At 42.6% G+C, this 17,190-nt stretch overlaps 2 protein-coding genes across 9 annotated transcripts in view; both read left to right on the forward strand.

Annotated features, from left to right (window-relative positions):
* The first annotated feature begins 816 nt into the window (after window positions 1–816).
* LOC115176599 (death-associated protein kinase 2) lies at window positions 817–15,630 on the forward strand. 3 transcript variants are annotated; one of them, XM_029736689.1, is made up of 12 exons: window positions 817–1,303; window positions 10,360–10,491; window positions 10,771–10,992; window positions 11,747–11,885; window positions 12,069–12,198; window positions 12,892–12,940; window positions 13,060–13,086; window positions 13,348–13,500; window positions 13,613–13,658; window positions 13,834–13,923; window positions 14,213–14,251; window positions 14,599–15,630. In XM_029736689.1, exons 2-12 carry the CDS (start codon window positions 10,430–10,432, stop codon window positions 14,677–14,679), a joined length of 1,038 nt encoding a protein of 345 aa, XP_029592549.1. In that variant the 5' UTR covers window positions 817–1,303; window positions 10,360–10,429; the 3' UTR covers window positions 14,680–15,630. The 3 variants fall into 3 exon arrangements, with proteins under 3 accessions (XP_029592549.1, XP_029592551.1, XP_029592548.1); XM_029736688.1 differs by having other exon boundaries at window positions 819–1,303; window positions 14,165–14,251; XM_029736691.1 differs by lacking the exon at window positions 14,213–14,251 and having other exon boundaries at window positions 818–1,303.
* A 94-nt stretch (window positions 15,631–15,724) lies between these two features.
* Window positions 15,725–17,190, forward strand: part of LOC115176597 (rho guanine nucleotide exchange factor 2) — a 56,585-nt gene continuing 55,119 nt past the window's right edge. For 3 of the 6 annotated variants that reach the window (XM_029736682.1, XM_029736683.1, XM_029736684.1), the window contains exon 1: window positions 16,125–16,715. Coding sequence is in view for 2 of the 6 variants with exons in the window: in XM_029736679.1 (XP_029592539.1) it covers window positions 16,130–16,219 (90 nt within the window). In the remaining 4 variants the exon portion in view is untranslated. Of the gene's footprint in view, window positions 16,716–17,190 lie in introns of all 6 variants that reach the window. The other 3 variants (XM_029736679.1, XM_029736681.1, XM_029736685.1) reach the window with 2 other exon arrangements.

The raw sequence follows: 17,190 nt of genomic DNA on the forward strand, positions 1-17,190 counted from the left end.
AACTAATTTGCGTGTCAAAGCGCTGTTGCGGCCTACCTCCTTTTCCTCGTCTACCTGTACTGCCACTGCCTCGATCGGCGGATCAGGCACGGTTTTTCTTTCATTCACTGCTTTTCTCGCATTGGCTAACTGCGATCACCTATTTTTATTTACATACTGCATTGTATATTCTTCGAGATTTTCTAATGTAGTCTCTCTTTACGTTGATTCTTCGCGGGAGATGCTTTCAAACAAGGAAGTGCTGCGCGGCGCTTGAGGCATTTTAACCAATCAGGTTGCCGGAAGGGCCTTTAAACGCCAGTAACCAGTGCATGTCAGGAAATGTCTCATCTTTCAGCAATACGTCTACAAAGGTTATATCAATGTATGGACTAGCTAACGATATGCTCCGGAAAACAAGCTTTTGAATGATATATGATTCATCATGGAGAGTTTTAAAAATAGCGGTTGAAGTTCTACATGAAACATGCTATCAAGAACGATATTTATGGTTGGTGTAGTGATGGAGTTGGTATAAAATGATACAAATAATGTATTTATATACATTATTGCCGATGTATTTGTACATTTTATGAAAGTATAGAAGTTATAGTTGCAAAATATCCCAATATCTGAAAATTGACAGATGAAGAAAAATCTAAATTTTTGCCTGGTGCCTTAATGGGAAAAGATCATCCAAAAGTAACTGAAAGTAGCCTAATCGGATTAAGTTACTGAGTTTGTGTAATAAAAAAGTACGTTAGTTTCCTGTCCAACATTGTAATCAACGGATTACATTTAGGGTTACCTACCCAAGCCTGCCTTTAGGGTACTTTTTTGTGTTTTACCACACCACACAGTAGGCTACAACTCCCGTGTACTGTGCAGTAGGCCTATTTGCAAATGGCACGCAACATATCCAATAAATTGGATTGTAGTAGACTAATCAGTGGATTGATTCAGGGCCACCAAAGGCACCTTTTATAGTCTACATGAATATTGAGGTTTAACTTTTTTTTTTAAGTATGCGAGGGCTTTCCATGTTGTATGTCGCGTAACTCTAGCTCCCCTGTAGGCTTGGGCAACCAAAGCGCATTGAAATAAAGGCAGCCGTCGAACCAGTCTGGCTACTACTCTCTCTCCGGCACGGAAACCGGTTGCTGTCGGGAATACGGCACAACCAAATTATTTCATTTCAAGGGAAACAAATTTACTTTAAATTCGTGCGTTCGTAAAGCCTACTACACAGGTGAAGAAGTTGAAAGTTGTGACACGCCCAACCTCGCATCAAAGCTGCGCCCGAGATTATCGTGAATTTATTTGGGTGAGTAGCTTTAACTATAACCACCGTCTACAGACCTTTTTCTCAAACGAAAGAGGACCCAAAATCCGTTTATTTGAGTAGGCCTATTTTTGAGGAGCCATTTCCCTCTTGTCTGTCTGTGTTGGTTCCATTTGATGGCGATCAAGCGATGTTGGCCATTTTTTTTATTTTTTATTTAGGGATGTGTAATGTCATACAATATACAACACCTATGGACGCCGCTTTTACAATGTCACAAATTACACATCAACTTTTCCATTGTCACTTGTTTCAGGCTTGAATGGATGATGCAACGTTAGACTATCCTTCACACACACAAGTGGCCAAAGCATTCCCCTCCCATTCTTCATGTCAATTCTCACAATTGTTTGATATAAATAACCCACTTCTCATTCATGCACTCTGTCTCTGTTTTATGGGACATAGCTGTGGTGATACCCTATATGTGTCCTAATCTCTGGGGCTATACAGATGCCATATCTTAATTTGATCATCCTGTTGTTGCAGGAATATCCCTGGACAACAGGAAATGCTAACTTGTAGTGTATTCGATGTTTAAAAAGGCTTCTAAAAATGTGTAATTTCCACTTAATGTCAGACTTGGTTTGCCTTAATGAAAAATGTATCAACCACAGGAGGTTGGTGGCACCTTAATTGGGGAGGATGGGCTTGTGGTAATGGCTTGAGCGGAATTAGTGGAATGGTATCAAACGCATGGATTCCGTGTGTTTGATGCCAAGCCATTATTATGAGCCGTCCTCCCCACAGCAGCCTCCTCTGGTATCAACCCCTACAAAAAATGTCCATTGATTATAACAATTCACATTTCCTGTTGCTCCAGGATTATATTCCTGTTGTGTGAAACTGGCTCAAGTTAAGATACAGCATCTGTATATGTTTTTCCATTTGGACAGTCAGTCCTTGACAATAGATGTACTGGAGTAGATGTTTTACTAGTGTTACAGTAGTCTAGTAGTGGACCAGAATGGGTCATGCATATGACATGCAGTCAAATACACATGCACATACACGCACATGCACACAGTCACAAGTTCACACACAAATTAACTTTAAGGCACACCTGTTAATTGAAATGCATTCCAGGTGACTATCTCAACTGTGAAATAACACATTTGGAATCATGTAGTAACCAAAAAGTGTTAAACAAATCAAAATATATTTTACATTTGAGATAATACAAAGTAGCCACCTGTTGCCTTGATGAAAGCTTTGCACACTTGATGCATTCTCTCAACCAGCTTCACCTGGAAGGCTTTTCAAACAGTCTTGAAGGAGTTCCCACATATGCTGAGAACTTGTTGGCTGCTTTTCCTTCACTCTGCGGTCCAACTCATCCCAAACCATCTCAATTGGGTTGAGATCGGGTGATTGTGGAGGCCAGGTCATCTGATACAGCACTCCACCACTCTCCTTCTTGGTCAAATAGCCCTTACACAGCCTGGAGGTGTGTTGGGTAATTGTCCTGTTGAAAAACAAATAATTGTCCCACTAAGCGCAAACCAGATGGGATGGCATATCGCTGCAGAATGCTGTGGTAACCATGCTGATTAAGTGAGCCTTGCATTCTAAATAAATCAGACAGTGTCAACAGCAAAGCACCATCACACCACCTCCATGCTTCACTGTGGGAACCACACATGTGGAGATCATCCGTTCACCTACTCTGCGTCTCACAAAGACAAAGCGGTTGGAACCAAAAATCTCAAATTTGGACTCATCAGACCAAAGGACAGATTTCCACCGGTCTAATGTTCATTGCTTGTGTTTCTTGGTCCAAGCAAATCTCTTCTTATTGGTGTCTTTTAGTAGTGGTTTCTTTGCAGCAATTGGACCATGAAGGCCTGACTCACACAGTCTCCTCTAAATAGTTGATGTTGAGATGTGTCTGTTACTTGAACTCTGAAGCATTTATTTGGGCTGAAATCTGAGGTGCATTTAACTCTAACTTATCCTCTGCAGCAGAAGTAACTCAGTCTTCCTTTCCTGTGACGGTCCTCATGAAAGCCAGTTTCATCAAAGCGCTTGATGGTTTTTGTGACTGCACTTGAAGAAACTTTCAGTTCTTGAAATGTTCCATATTGACTGACCTTCATGTCTTAAAGTAATGATGGACTGGTGTTTCTCTTTTCTTATTTGAGCTGTTCTTGCCATAATATGGACTTAGCCCTATTTGGTAAAAGACCATCTTCCTTATACCACCCTTACCTTGTCACAACACAACTGATTGTCGCAAACACATTAAGAGGCGGCAGGTAGCCTAGTAGTTAGAGCGTTGAACTAGTAACCGAAAGGTTGCAAGATCAAATCCCCAAGCTGACAAGGTAAAAATCTGTCGTTCTGCCCCTGAAGAAGGCAGTTAACCCACTGTTCCTAGGCCGTCATTGAAAATAAGAATTTGTTCTTAACTGACATGCCTAGTTAAAAAAAAGAAATTCCGCAAATTAACTTTTAACAAGGCACACCTGTTAATTGAAATGCATTCCAAGTGCCTACCTCATGAAGCTGGTTGAGAGAATGCCAAGAGTGTGCAAAGCTGTCATCAAGGCAAAGGGTGGATACTTTGAAGAATCTGAAATATATTTTGATTTGTTTAACACTTTTTTGGGCTCCAGAGTGCGCAGCGGTCTAAGGCACTGCATCTCAGTTCTTTAGGCGTCACTATAGACACCCTGGTTCGAATCCAAGCTGTATCACAACCGGCCGTGATTGGGAGTTCCATAGGGCGGCGCACAATTGGCCCAGCGTCGTCCGGTGTTGGCCGTCATTATAAATAAGAATTTGTTCTTAACTGACTTGCCTAGTTAAAGGTTAAATAAAAAAATACAAATACATTATTACATGATACCATATGTGTTATTTCATAGTTGTGATGTCTTCATTATTATTCTACAATTTAGAAAATAGTAAAAATAAAAAACCCTTGAATGAGTAGGTGTCTAAACTTTTGACAGGTTCTGTATACACGTCACATGTCCTGCCATTGTCTCCCAACAAAGGCATAGACACAAACACCCTGTCATCAGACTCTTCTCTTTTCAAACTAGCACACAGACACACTGTCGTTTCACACATGCATGCACACCACACAGACACACATCCTGTTTTTTTTACCATATTTTTTCCAATTTGCATCAATGCATATTGTCAGACAGACATTCAGACAAACGCACCGGTGTGAGCGAACCCACACACACGCAGATACACACACACACACACACACACACACAGACAGAAAAAGAATTGTGAGCCCATAGCCACAGGGAGGTGTTTTGGGGTGCGTAGTTACAGGCAATATCTACACTGGGCTAAAGACCAGAGTTACCGCTTATAAGGAATTGGACATGGACGCATACAAGAAAGCCCAATATGACCTCAGACGAGACATCAAACATGCAAAAGAACAATATCGTAGGAATCCTATTACATGGGCTCCAACTCTCATTTTATGTGGCAGGGCTTGCAGACGATAATGGATTACAAAGGGAAATCCAGCTATGAGTTGCCCAGGGATGCAGAACTCACAAAAGAGCGAAATGTCTTTTATGCTCGCTTCGTGAAAGCCCCTGTTTTTAGGATTATTGTGTGATCTCGCGCTCCATGGCCGATGTGAGCAAAACGTTTAAACGGGTTAACAATCACAAGGCTGCCTGCCAGACAGAATACCAGGGTGCGTTCTCAAAGCATGCGCAGACCAGCTGGAAAGTGTCTTCACAGACATTTTCAATATCTCCTTGTCCCAGTCTGTAATCCCAACATGTTTCAAGCTGACCAACATTGTCTAAATGACTATCGCCCTGTAGCACTCACATCTGTAATTAGGAAGTGCTTTGAAAGGCTGGTCATGACACACATCAACAATATCATCCCAGACTCCCTAGACCCACTCCAATTCGCATACTGCCCCCTTAGATCCACAGATGATGCAATTGCACTTCACACTGCCCCCTCCCAGCTGGACAAGAGGGGAAATAACTATGTGAGAATGCTGTTCCTAGACTACAGCTCAGCGTTCAACACCATAGTCCCAACCAAGCTCATCACCAAGTTAGGGACTTTGGGACTAAACCCATCCCTCTGCAAATGGACCCTGGTCTTCCTGAAGGGTTGGCCCCAGGTGGTGAGGCTAGGCAACAACACCTCCACCACGATGTCCCTCAAGACGGGCCCCCCCATGGGTTTGTGCTTAGTCCCCTCCTGTACGACCTGTTCACCCACGACTGCGTGGCCACGCACGACTCAAACACCATCATCAAGTTTGCTGACGACACGACGGTGGTAGGCCTGATGACAGACGGCGATGAGTCAGCCTACAGGGAGGAGGTCAGAGACTTAGCAGTGTGGTGCCAGGACATCAACCTCTCCCTCAACTTCAGTAAGACCAAGGAGCTAATCAGGGACTATAGGAGAAAGAGGGGAGAGCACGCCCCCATCCACATCGACGGGACTGTTGTGGAGCGGGTCGAGAGCTTCAAGTTCCTTGGCGTCAACATCATTAATGACTTAACATGGTCCACACCTGCACAGTCGTGAAGCCAGCACGGCAGCACCTCTTCCCCCTCCGGAGGCTGAAAAGATTTGGCATGGGCCCTCAGATCCTCAAAGTTCTACAGCTGCACCATCGAGAACATCTTGACTGGCATCATCACCGCTTGGTATGGTAAATGACAGCAAAGCGCTACAGAGGGTGATGTGAACAGCCCAGTACGTCACTGGGGCTGAGCTCCCTGCCATCCAGGACCTTTATATCAGGCAGTATCAGAGGAAGGCCCGAATTGCCAGACTGTTCACTCTGCTACCGTACAGTCGTGGCCAAAAGTTCTGAGAATGACACAAATGTTAATTTTCAAAGTCTGCTGCCTCAGTTTGTATGATGGCAATTTGCATATACTCCAGAATGTTATGAAGAGTGATCAGATGAATTGCAATTAATTGCAAAGTCCCTCTTTGCCATGCAAATGAACTGAATCCCCAAAAACATTTCCACTGCATTTCAGCCCTGCCACAAAAGGACCAGCTGACATTAACGATTCTCTCGTTAACACAGGTGTGAGTGTTGACGAGGACAAGGCTGGAGATAACTCTGTCATGCTGATTGAGTTCGAATAACAGACTGAAAACTTCAAAAGGAGGGTGGTGCTTGGAATCATTGTTCTTCCTCTGTCAACCATGGTTACCTGCAAGGAAACACGTGCCGTCATCATTGCTTCGCGCAAAAAGGGCTTCACAGGCAAGGATATTGCTGCCAGTAAGATTGATTTACATGCAATCATTCATCGGATCATCAAGAACTTCAAGGAGAGCGGTTCAATTGTTGTGAAGAAGGCTTCAGGGCGCCCAAGTAAGTCCAGCAAGCGCCAGGACCGTCTCCTAAAGTTGATTCAGCTGCGGGATCGGGGCACCACCAGTACAGAGCTTGCTCAGGAATGGCAGCAGGCAGGTGTGAGTGCATCTGCATGCACAGTGAGGCGAAGACTTTTGGAGGATGGCCTGCTGCCAAGAAGGGCAGCAAAAAAGCCACTTCTCTCCAGGAAAAACATCAGGGACAGACTGACATTCTGCAAAAGGTACAGGGATTGGACTGCTGAAGACTGGGGTAAAGTAATTTTCTCTGATGAATCCCCTTTCCGATTGTTTGGGGCATCCGGAAAAAGCTTGCCCGGAGAAGACAAGGTGAGCGCTGCCATCAGTCCTGTGTCAAGCCAACAGTAAAGCATCCTGAGACCATTCATGTGTGGGGTTACTTCTCAGCCAAGGGAGTGGGCTCACTCACACTTTTGTCTAAGAACACAGCCATGAATAAAGAATGGTACCTACACATCCTCCGAGAGCAACTTCTCCCAACCATCCAGGAACAGTTTGGTGACGAACAATGCCTTTTCCAGCATGATGGAGCACCTTGCCATAAGGCAAAAGTGATAACTAAGTGGCTCGGGGAACAAAACATCTATATTTTGGGTCCATGGCCAGGAAACTCCCCAGACCTTAATCCCTTTGAGAACTTGTGGTCAATCCTCAAGAGGCGGGTGGACAAACAAAAACCCACAAATTCTGACAAACTCCAAGCATTGATTATGCAAGAATGGGCTGCCATCAGTCAAGATGTGGCCCAGAAGTTAATTGACAGCATGCCAGGGCAGATTGCAGGTCTTGAAAAATAAAGGTCAACACTGCAAATATTGTCTCTTTGCATCAACTTCATGTAATTGTCAATAAAAGCCTTTGACACTTATGAAATGCTTGTAATTATACTTCAGTATTCCATAGTAACATCTGACAAAAATATCTAAAGACACTTGAGGCAGCAGACTTTGTGAAAATTAATATTTGTGTCATTCTCAAAACTTTTGGCCACGACTGTACATTAATCTGGTACTCCCTGTATATAGCTCCACGTTGATCTGGTACTTCCTGTATATAGCTCCACAGTGATCTGGTACTCCCGGTGTATATAGCTCCACAGTGATCAGGTATTCCCTGTGTATATAGCTCAACAGTGATCAGGTACTCCCTGTGTATATAGCTCCACAGTGATCTGGTACTCCCTGTGTATATAGCTCCACAGTGATCTGGTACTCCCTGTGTATATAGCTCCACAGGGATCTGGTACTCCCTGTGTATATAGCTCCACAGGGATCTGGTACTCCCTGTGTATATAGCTCCACAGTGATCTGGTACTCCCTGTGTATATAGCTCCACAGTGATCAGGTATTCCCTGTGCATATAGCTCAACAGTGATCAGGTACTCCCTGTGTATATAGCTCCATTCTTGTGTATTTTGTTCCTCTTGTGTTACTGTTTAGTTATTACTAATATCTTTAAACTCTGCATCGTTGGGAAGGGCTGGTAAGCAAGCATTTCACGGTAAAGTCTACACCAGTTGTTTTCAGCGCATGTGACAAATACAATTTGATATGTAGTGATAGAACTTGCCATGACGGAGTGTGAGTATATTGATGTATTATCCAACTATTGATTGGAACCTGTTATCATGCCGTGCATCACTCATACACAGTAGAAACCCCCCAGGCCCTGCAGACGGGCCACATGGACACACCTCTCTGTCTTTCTCTATTTTCACAGAATGTTTCTCATCTGTGTTGTGGTTAAGCAGAACACATTGGCCCGTGGTTAGTTAGTGCGTGCGTGCTGACAGCACATTGGGGTGTTCACTGATAAATGAAGGACATTTCTGGGGATATGTAAATATTTACAGATACAGAGCATGCCTTTGTGCTCCAGCATCAGTATGGAAGGATGTGTGTTGGTGGTTGTGTGTGAAGAGTAATTATTTAGTTTTCGTTGCTAAATCAAACAAGCCATAATGGAACAGTTGTTAAGCATTCATTAACGTGACGTATTAACATCTCTATTACCCATTTACCATTCATAAACAACTTCCATGCCTCATACAAGGTGATGTCGTCTCACACACACACACACACACACACACAGACACACACAGACACACACACAGACACGCAGCAGAAAATGTCTGTTCTATATAAAACATCCGGATAAGGGCGCTGTCAGTGGCTGCCTTTGTTCAAGTTATCAGTGTTAGTGCAGGACTAACCATCAAACACACACATGAAATGCAAGGAAGCAGTGTAGTTTCATTGTGTTTTTTTCAATCGCTTTGGTGATCCTTTCACATGTGGTGAATTTTCTAATCTCTTAGTACAAAACTCCAAACTAGTAAGACTTGTAACACAGCAAATCTTATATTCAAACCCTTTTATTTTGTATTCATTTTGTTTGGAGACTTTCACCACACAAGCATTGATCCAAAATATATGTTTAGGGAAAGGGTACAACTGAAATGTGTCTTCCCCTCTGAATCAGAGAGGTGCGGGGGGCTGCCATTATTGACATCCATGTCTTCGGCGCCCGGGGAACAGAGGGTTAACTACCTTGCTCAGGGGCAGAACGACAGATTTTTACCGTGTCAACTCGGGGATTCGATCCAGCAACCTTTCAGTTATTGGCCCAATGTTCTAACCACTAGTTTACTGTGAAATACCACGAGAACATTGATTTAATCACCAAAACGCATCATGATATCTTCTCAATGTAGTTGTTTTAACTAACAGTTAATCTAATAGCAACAAATGCAAGATGCAAAATTGTCCTTTGAATGTAATATGCTACAGTAATGTATATTACACTGTTTTCACATTAGGCAATACACAGTCACTACCCATAAAAATATACTGAAAATGTATTTAATTTCTATCCCATGTGTGATCAAATTGCTATAGCGTGATTTAAATTTAAAGGCACTGTTCCCGCGTTCAGGGAGACTGCATTCACAGTAAACGCTGCATATGTCACCTCATTCAGAAATTACCTTTAAATTTCAATCGCGTTAAAGCGCTGAACATTCACAATACAAATTGGGGCCTAGATTTCGATCATGCTACAGCGCAGATCTTCAGCATTAAGTATTGCATCGAGTCAATTGGAAATGTGCTTAGAGTTTTGAAACAACTGCCTTTTTGAGGATCTGTTTTGCACTAACCGTTGTGACATACTTGTGAACATCTCACCAAAGCGATTGAAAAAAAACAAATGTTATACAAAACATGGGGTTTGGCTGTTTTCTTGTGTTCGTAGCTACGCGAAGGAGGAATGATAAATACGTTTTGAAAAAATCCTGCCAATCCCCCCTAACCCCACGCCAACCTAAAACATCTGGAAAGGGAAAGGGGGATACCTAGTCAGTTGTTCAACTGAAATGTGTCTTCCGCATTTAACCCAACTCCTCTGAATCTGCCAGCGACCACGGTTGTGTGGGTCGGTGTGCGTGTGTGTGCCTTTTTGAATTTATGTCCATGTCTTTATAGTTTATCTACTTTGGTCTTGCTGCTATACGCTTGTCATAATTCTATCTACACACAGAGTTCTGTTTATTGTCCCGGCATTCTTCCATGGTTCCTGATGCTGTCTGTGCCTTACTTGCTTCTATCTTTGAAATACATTTTAGTTTACCTTCCACCTCTGTTCTGTCATCCCTCTTTCTTCCCTCACTTCTACAGAATGCAGTAGCTCTGGAAAGCAACCAGAAGAAGAGGGAGAGGGGGGAAATAGGGGAAAAGGAGCAAGACCATGGCTCAGATTAAGCTGCAGAATGTGGAGGACTATTATGAGATTGGAGAGGTTCTTGGCAGGTGAGTGAGAAGGTTTGGAGTAGAGAATGAAACGGCGCTAGACTTGAATTTACATTCATTTGAATGGATTTGAATTTAACTTTACGTAATATACTTATAAAGCTAGGAATACACTGCTAAGTAAATAGTACTAGAAAGGTGCATTGCCCCTCAGTTACACTCTCTCATCTCAAATTCAAACAAGCTTTTGGCTTATTAGCATCACAGGAGTAGTTCAGTGTAATATAGAGCACATTGCAAAAGTTCCCTATGATAACATCCCTCTCTGCCCCCCTCTAGTGGTCACTTTGGGCAAGTGCGTGCGGTGCTGGAGCGGGCGTCCGGGGTCCGCTGGGCGGGGAAGTTCCTGAAGCTGCGTCGGAGCGCCAGTAGCCGCCTAGGCCTGGAGAGGAAGAGTGTGGAGAGGGAGGTGGAGATACTGCAGAGCCTGCAGCACGACAACGTCATGGCCCTCAGGGACGTGTTTGAGAGTCGCGCCGAGGTGGTGCTCATCGTGGAGCTGTGAGTCAAGTGGGGACAGATGGAGGGAGGGGGAGACCTCTGCTGGCCTCTGTCTGTCTTCCCCCCTCAGCCCACAGCAGGTGGGATGGAAATAGTTGCGTGGAGCACCACTCACTCCCACCCTGTTTAATGGGAACACAATGAGAAGCACTTTGGTACCGTCAGCCCATCTAACCCTCCTATTAATACTAGCACTAATCTAATAGTCCAGGCCAGACAGACAACTCACAACTATTAATATAACTGAACAACCCACAGACACACAACTGCAATCAACCTGGTGCTGTACTCCAAGAGACAAGAGTGTGCATGAATAGAAGATCTTGAAGCAAACTTTTAGGCTGATTCGCTTTTAAGTAACTTTAATAGGAATGACTAAGATGCCATTTTCATAATTTGGTCTAGTTATTATAAATCGATAGATTTAAGATCTTAATTTGAGCCAGTTTGATACAGCAGGGAAATAATCCTGCAGCAACAGGAAATGTTAATTATTATGTGGATTATAATTAATGGACATTTGTGTAGGGGTTGATACATTATTCATAAAGGAAAATCAAGTCTGTAATTTCCACTTAGAAATGTCAAACTTCAGAAGCCTTTTAAAGTCTCAAATATATTAATGGTTTTAAATGTTCTCCTGCAACAGGATGGTCAAATTAAGATCCTACATCTGTATGTGAGAAAGATATTCTACTGACAAACTTACATCTATTTAATTCTATTTACTTTTTCCCTCCCCTCTCTGCTCTAGTATCAGTGGTGGGGAGCTGTTTGATTTCATAGCAGAGAAGGAGAGCTTGTCTGAGGAGGAGGCCATAGAGTTCCTGAAGCAGATCCTCAAGGGAGTTGGCTTTATGCACACTAAGAATATTGCCCACTTTGACCTCAAGGTGAGACACACAGGAATAGAAATAGAGCTGATAGAAAGCAGTGTTTCCCCATACCATGAATTAGGTGGGACGGGCCCCCCCTTTCCTGACCTTGAAGCCCCTTGTCTAAATCCATTTGGGCTGTTTTTCATTCCGTCAGGATTTGGCATTGTATGTGTGTAACGCTCTCTGTTTTCCATTTAGCCAGAGAACATCATGCTGGCAGACAAGACGATGCCACACCCCCACATCAAGATCATTGACTTTGGACTGGCCCATCGCCTCAAACAGGGGGAGGAGTACAGGAGCCTCTCTGGGACCCCACAGTACATCGGTAAGTGGAACATTCCACGTGTTTACTGTCTGTGTTTGGTGGAAATTGTGTCAGTCAGTATGTGTGAGCATTTTGTTAGTGTGTGATTATGGTGTGTGTCTTCCTGTCTGTTTTAGTTTGTATTTAGCCTGAGCCTCTAGAAAGGTGCTGAGGTTTCCATGGAGACAGTTTCCAAGGGGTAGTAGTGTGGTTGTGGACAGGATGTGACATCAGAGCACGTGGTGGGGCGCTGGGGGTAGTGAGAGATGTGTGATCAGGTGAGAAGTTTCAACAGGCCTGCAGTACGTGATGCAACCTGAGTCCCCAACACAAAGAGTGTAACGGAATGAGGAGGGTTGCATGGGTATTATTGTAGGGCCATGGATTCTACCATAACCCACTCATTCCCCAACTAGTTGCCCATTTTCATGTGTTTTACTGTAGGATTTTAGAGTATTTAAAGTATGTTAGAGAATACCATTATATTGTGCAACAGCAGTGTTAGCATCACCCAGTGGTTCCCTGACACAGTGACTGTTGTGACAAAAGGAAGTTACACTCTCCTCTATTGTATTCTCAGGTCTTTACAAAAGATGTCTCTCTTTTTTAACTATCTGTTCTTTTCCTCTCATACCCACACTGTTTTTCTGGATAAGGCTGTATTGTGTTATGTGTATCTCATTATCTCTCTCTCCCTTTCCGTTCTCCTCCCAGCCCCTGAGGTGATTAACTACGAACCCCTGAGCGAGGCAGCCGACATGTGGTAACCATTTACTACAATGTTATTCATTAGAAAAACAAAATGTCCCAGCTGCCTTGACTTTCAGGGTAAATAGTTTTGTGCACACAGTCACTCGTATATCTCTTCTCTTTCCTCTCCAGGAGTATTGGTGTGATAACCTACATATTGTGAGTATACACAACAAATGGACAATTTGAACTTTACATATCGTAGCTACCAGTGGAGGTTGGTGGGAGGAGCTATAGGAGGACGGGCTAATTGTAATGTCTGGAATTAAATTTATGGAACAGTATCAAACATGAAACCACATTTGACTCCATTCCATTTATTACATTGCAGCCATTACAATGAGCCTGTCCTCCTATAGCTCATCCCACCAGCCTCCACTGGTAGCTACACATATTATCTAATACCCCCCTATTCTACAGGTTGAGTGGTTTGTCCCCCTTTCAAGGAGATAATGACGAAGAGACACTAAAGAACATCGTGGGGATGATCTATGAGTTTGAAGAGATCTATTTCAACCAGACCAGCGCCATGGCCAAAGACTTTATTGAGAAACTGCTGGTCAAAGACCCAATGTAAACAAATGATCACGCATTCATTTATTAGTGTAATTGATATGGTTATTGTCTATAACGTCTGTTTACTATGCAGCAGTCTATTACTAAATGATGTGTGTCCCTCCTACAGAGAGAGAATGACAGCGAATGAATGTCTAGTACACCCTTGGATCAAGGTGAGAGAATTGTGATTTGATTGGGGTAACTTTAATACATAAGCACATTATAAGATTTGAGTAGGAAAGCTAAAGTTGTGAGTATGATTCACACTGAAAAGCTGTGTCCTGCATGTCACTTTGGATAAAAGCTAAAGCGTCTATTAAAATATCATGTTAATTCCTTGTTTATCAGCCCCTCACGCGCAAACAGGCGGCTAACAGAAGTCGATCATCCATCAACATGAAAAGCTTCAAGAAGTTCAACGCCAAGAGGAAATGGAAGGTAAGGGCCAGTGGTGCATCTCAGTACTCCAAAGTAGCTTCCTCTACTTTTCTCCTACCCTGTATCTGCATTGGTGTGCAGTAGTCCTACAATATTGGTGAGAGGGGGACACCTGCTGGTCCGGACATTGTATTGCATCATATTTTCCTTCTTTTTCTTTCAAAAGTCCTGCTTTCCTATGGACACCTTCTCTTTTCATACCCTTCTTAAATCCCCCCCCCCCCCCCCCCCCCCTCTGTAGATGTCGTATAACATGGTGTGGGCGTGTAACCGATTATTTCGCCTGCAGTTGCAGTGTAAAAGCAGGTCGCAGGAGGACCCGGAACTGGTAAGAGAGCAGAAAGGACTGGGTCCAGACCAGGAGACGTGCTGGTTTCTGCCCTTTTCTTAAAGTCTGACTAAGACCTGTAGTACTAGCTCTGTGAGTTGTCTGGGCAATCAATAACACCAATTTTAATCAATCGTAATATACCTAGTCAATTATATACCATGGAAGGAACAAAAACAGGAAAACTACACCCCTAGCAGGCAGAAATGTTGCACCCATATTTCAGAATATTACTATACCTTTATTTGAACTGTTATAAAGCCTTTATTATCCTCTCAATAGCAACACATTGATGAGGCTGTTGATATGCTTATGTCTGACTAGCTCTGCATTTGTCCACTTGTCAGAGGCAGTGTGAGAGTGACCAGGAGGACACGGAGACCAAGCCCGCTTCTCTCATTCGCCGCAGACTCAGCAGCAGTTCCTAAATAAGACCACTGGGGTCACTAATGTACCACACAGCCTCAGACCACCTCTATCCATCCCACCATGGGGAAATAAAGACAAGTATTTTGTGAGTGATGCACCGGTCAACAATACTCTAAGTTACAGAATGACTGACTATGCCAGTGACAATACGAGTAACGAACACGTGATGTGCAGGTGCCTAAAGCCAGTGTTAGTCCACAGAGTTGAATCTTAATGTCTCAGACATGATTCCTGATAAAAACCAGTGTAGTTTACCAAACCGCGTCTGTTGCACTTCACCCCCATTTCACCTAGGTGTAGCCATTTGACATTTTCATGAAATGTATTTGTCTGTGCCTTTTTAAGTTTGACACATTTATTTTCTGAAAATGCCAAAACTTTTGTTTAGGTTTGATGGTTTACGGGATAGAGTTTGTCCCACTTATAGCTAACCTCAATTGCAATTATTATGCCTTACAATATTATGTGGTTATTATTTAGCCTCTGACACCTGTTCTGATATTGTTGACTGCTGTTTGTCTATCAACGGTCAAGACTTTTCCAAACTGATTTTATTGAATTTTCTTAGACATATGCATTTCATACAATTAACTAGAAAAAGTACTTGGTAACATACATTATTTGATTGCCATCATTTTGATATCATACGTTTATACAGAGCTACTGTACTATACACAGTTATAGCCATGTTTGACACTGACATGTATAATGTAATCTTAGTGTGTAGAGCCCTTAAAAGCCTTACCAAACTGTCTTAGATATACTTTATTGAACATTTTAACTATCTTTGGCTTATGTCAAATTTATAGTTGTGTTTTTTAAATGGAAAGCTATTTTATAACCTTGTGTAGGCTTGTTTTTTTTATATATATTAATGACAGTTTAATACTGACAACAACCATGTTTTGTGAATTGTGTGATGGTGAATAAAAAATGTTAGTCTACGATGTTAAAGCTATTACAGTATATATACGTTTGTTACCTAGAAAGCCCACAATTTAAAAAAAAACCAGCAGACTCGGTTGAGTCATCAGTTTCTGTGGCACATGTTACCATATTTGAACCATGAGATCAAGATAGTCAGTGAACTGCAACCTGTATCTAGCTTGATCTCAGTGAACCTAAAGTGAACATCACAATCATTTTGAAAGTTCATTCTAAACAGACAAACGGTTTAGAAGAAGTGAAGCCTACAAACTTCAGTCTTTCAGTTCTTATTCTAAGTGTTCTAAATTGGTTCCAGGCTGTCATCCTCATATTCTTGTCAAAGGGTGGGGAATAATGCCATTTTCCTCTGGGTTTATACAAGGGTATGGAGGTTTTGAAACTGGGGGTTGAATAGTTGGCACTTCCAAGATGAGCAGGATCCAAGGAGTCAGCAGCATTCTTGGAGAGAGGGGGCCAAGGAAATAAAGCGCTTTCACACACTGTACATTCCTGAATCTGCCCATGCCTTCTCCTTCCAATGTGCACCCTACAGAGCGCATGCCCGTTGCCATAGAGGACTCACCAACAGACGCACCCGGGTATGCAAGAGAGGTGAGTTTGGTATTAGGCTACCATTAAAATTGAATTAAAAGTGCATAATGTAATAAGTGTAGAGTATATTTTGTACTTCGCACGCACGAACACATACAGGTGAGAGGAGATGCGCAAACAGCCTTGTCTAGCGAAACTGAGTAACAGGATACACACTTACGACTAGCCAAGCATTATCGTGGGAGTGGCGACTCGTACACAGAGCGAGACAAACAAAACGTCAAACTGGTTTCCTCCTCGAGATCAAGTGGCACATGACACGTTACCTGTAGACGTTTGTGCAATGCGGATGGTCTGTATTTCTTTTTATTAATTGGACAAAGTAAATGTTTATTTTTTTTTATCACTAAGACTGTGGTAAATCTATAATTAAACGGTTATTATACTGTCGTTTTTCCTGACTAAACCGTGGAAGACGTGAAAAGCATAGGACAATCATTACATCTGCGCGCTGGTTGGAAAGTTAGCTATCGCAGCAGGTGCAGCCACCAAACCGGTGAGTCATTTGCAAGTAATTTATATATATTTTTTTTTACATGACCATGAACTGTCAGTTAAAAAGTCTAAAATGTAGGTTTATATTTGACCTATTTGTTAAATGTATGTATACTGAACAAAAATATAAACTCAACATGCAACAATTTCAAAGATTTTACAGCTACAGTTCCTATAAGGAAATCAGTCAATTGACACATTCATTAGGCCCTATTCTATGGATTTCACATGACTGGGAATACAGATATGCATCTGGTGGTCACAGACACCTTAAAATAAAGGTAGGGGTGTGGATCAGACAGTATCTGGTGTGACCACCATTTGCCTCATGCAGCAAGACACATCTTCACATAGACTTGATCAGGCTGTTGATTGTGGAATGTTGTCCCACTCCTCTTCAATGGCGGTACGAAGTGGCTGGATATTGGTAGGAACTGGAACACGCTGTTGGACAAGTCGATCCAGAGCATCCCAAA

Source organism: Salmo trutta, chromosome 37 (genome assembly GCF_901001165.1).
Source record: "Salmo trutta chromosome 37, fSalTru1.1, whole genome shotgun sequence".
Classification (NCBI taxonomy): Eukaryota; Metazoa; Chordata; class Actinopteri; order Salmoniformes; family Salmonidae; genus Salmo; species Salmo trutta.

Coding starts and splice junctions, on each gene's coding strand:
- LOC115176599 (XM_029736688.1), top strand. CDS start 10,430: ATGGCTCAGATTAAGCTGCAGAATGTGGAGGACTATTATGAGATTGGA. Junction 12,199..12,891: donor TGGGACCCCACAGTACATCG/GTAAGTGGAACA, acceptor TTCTCCTCCCAG/CCCCTGAGGTGATTAACTAC. Junction 13,659..13,833: donor TAGTACACCCTTGGATCAAG/GTGAGAGAATTG, acceptor CTTGTTTATCAG/CCCCTCACGCGCAAACAGGC.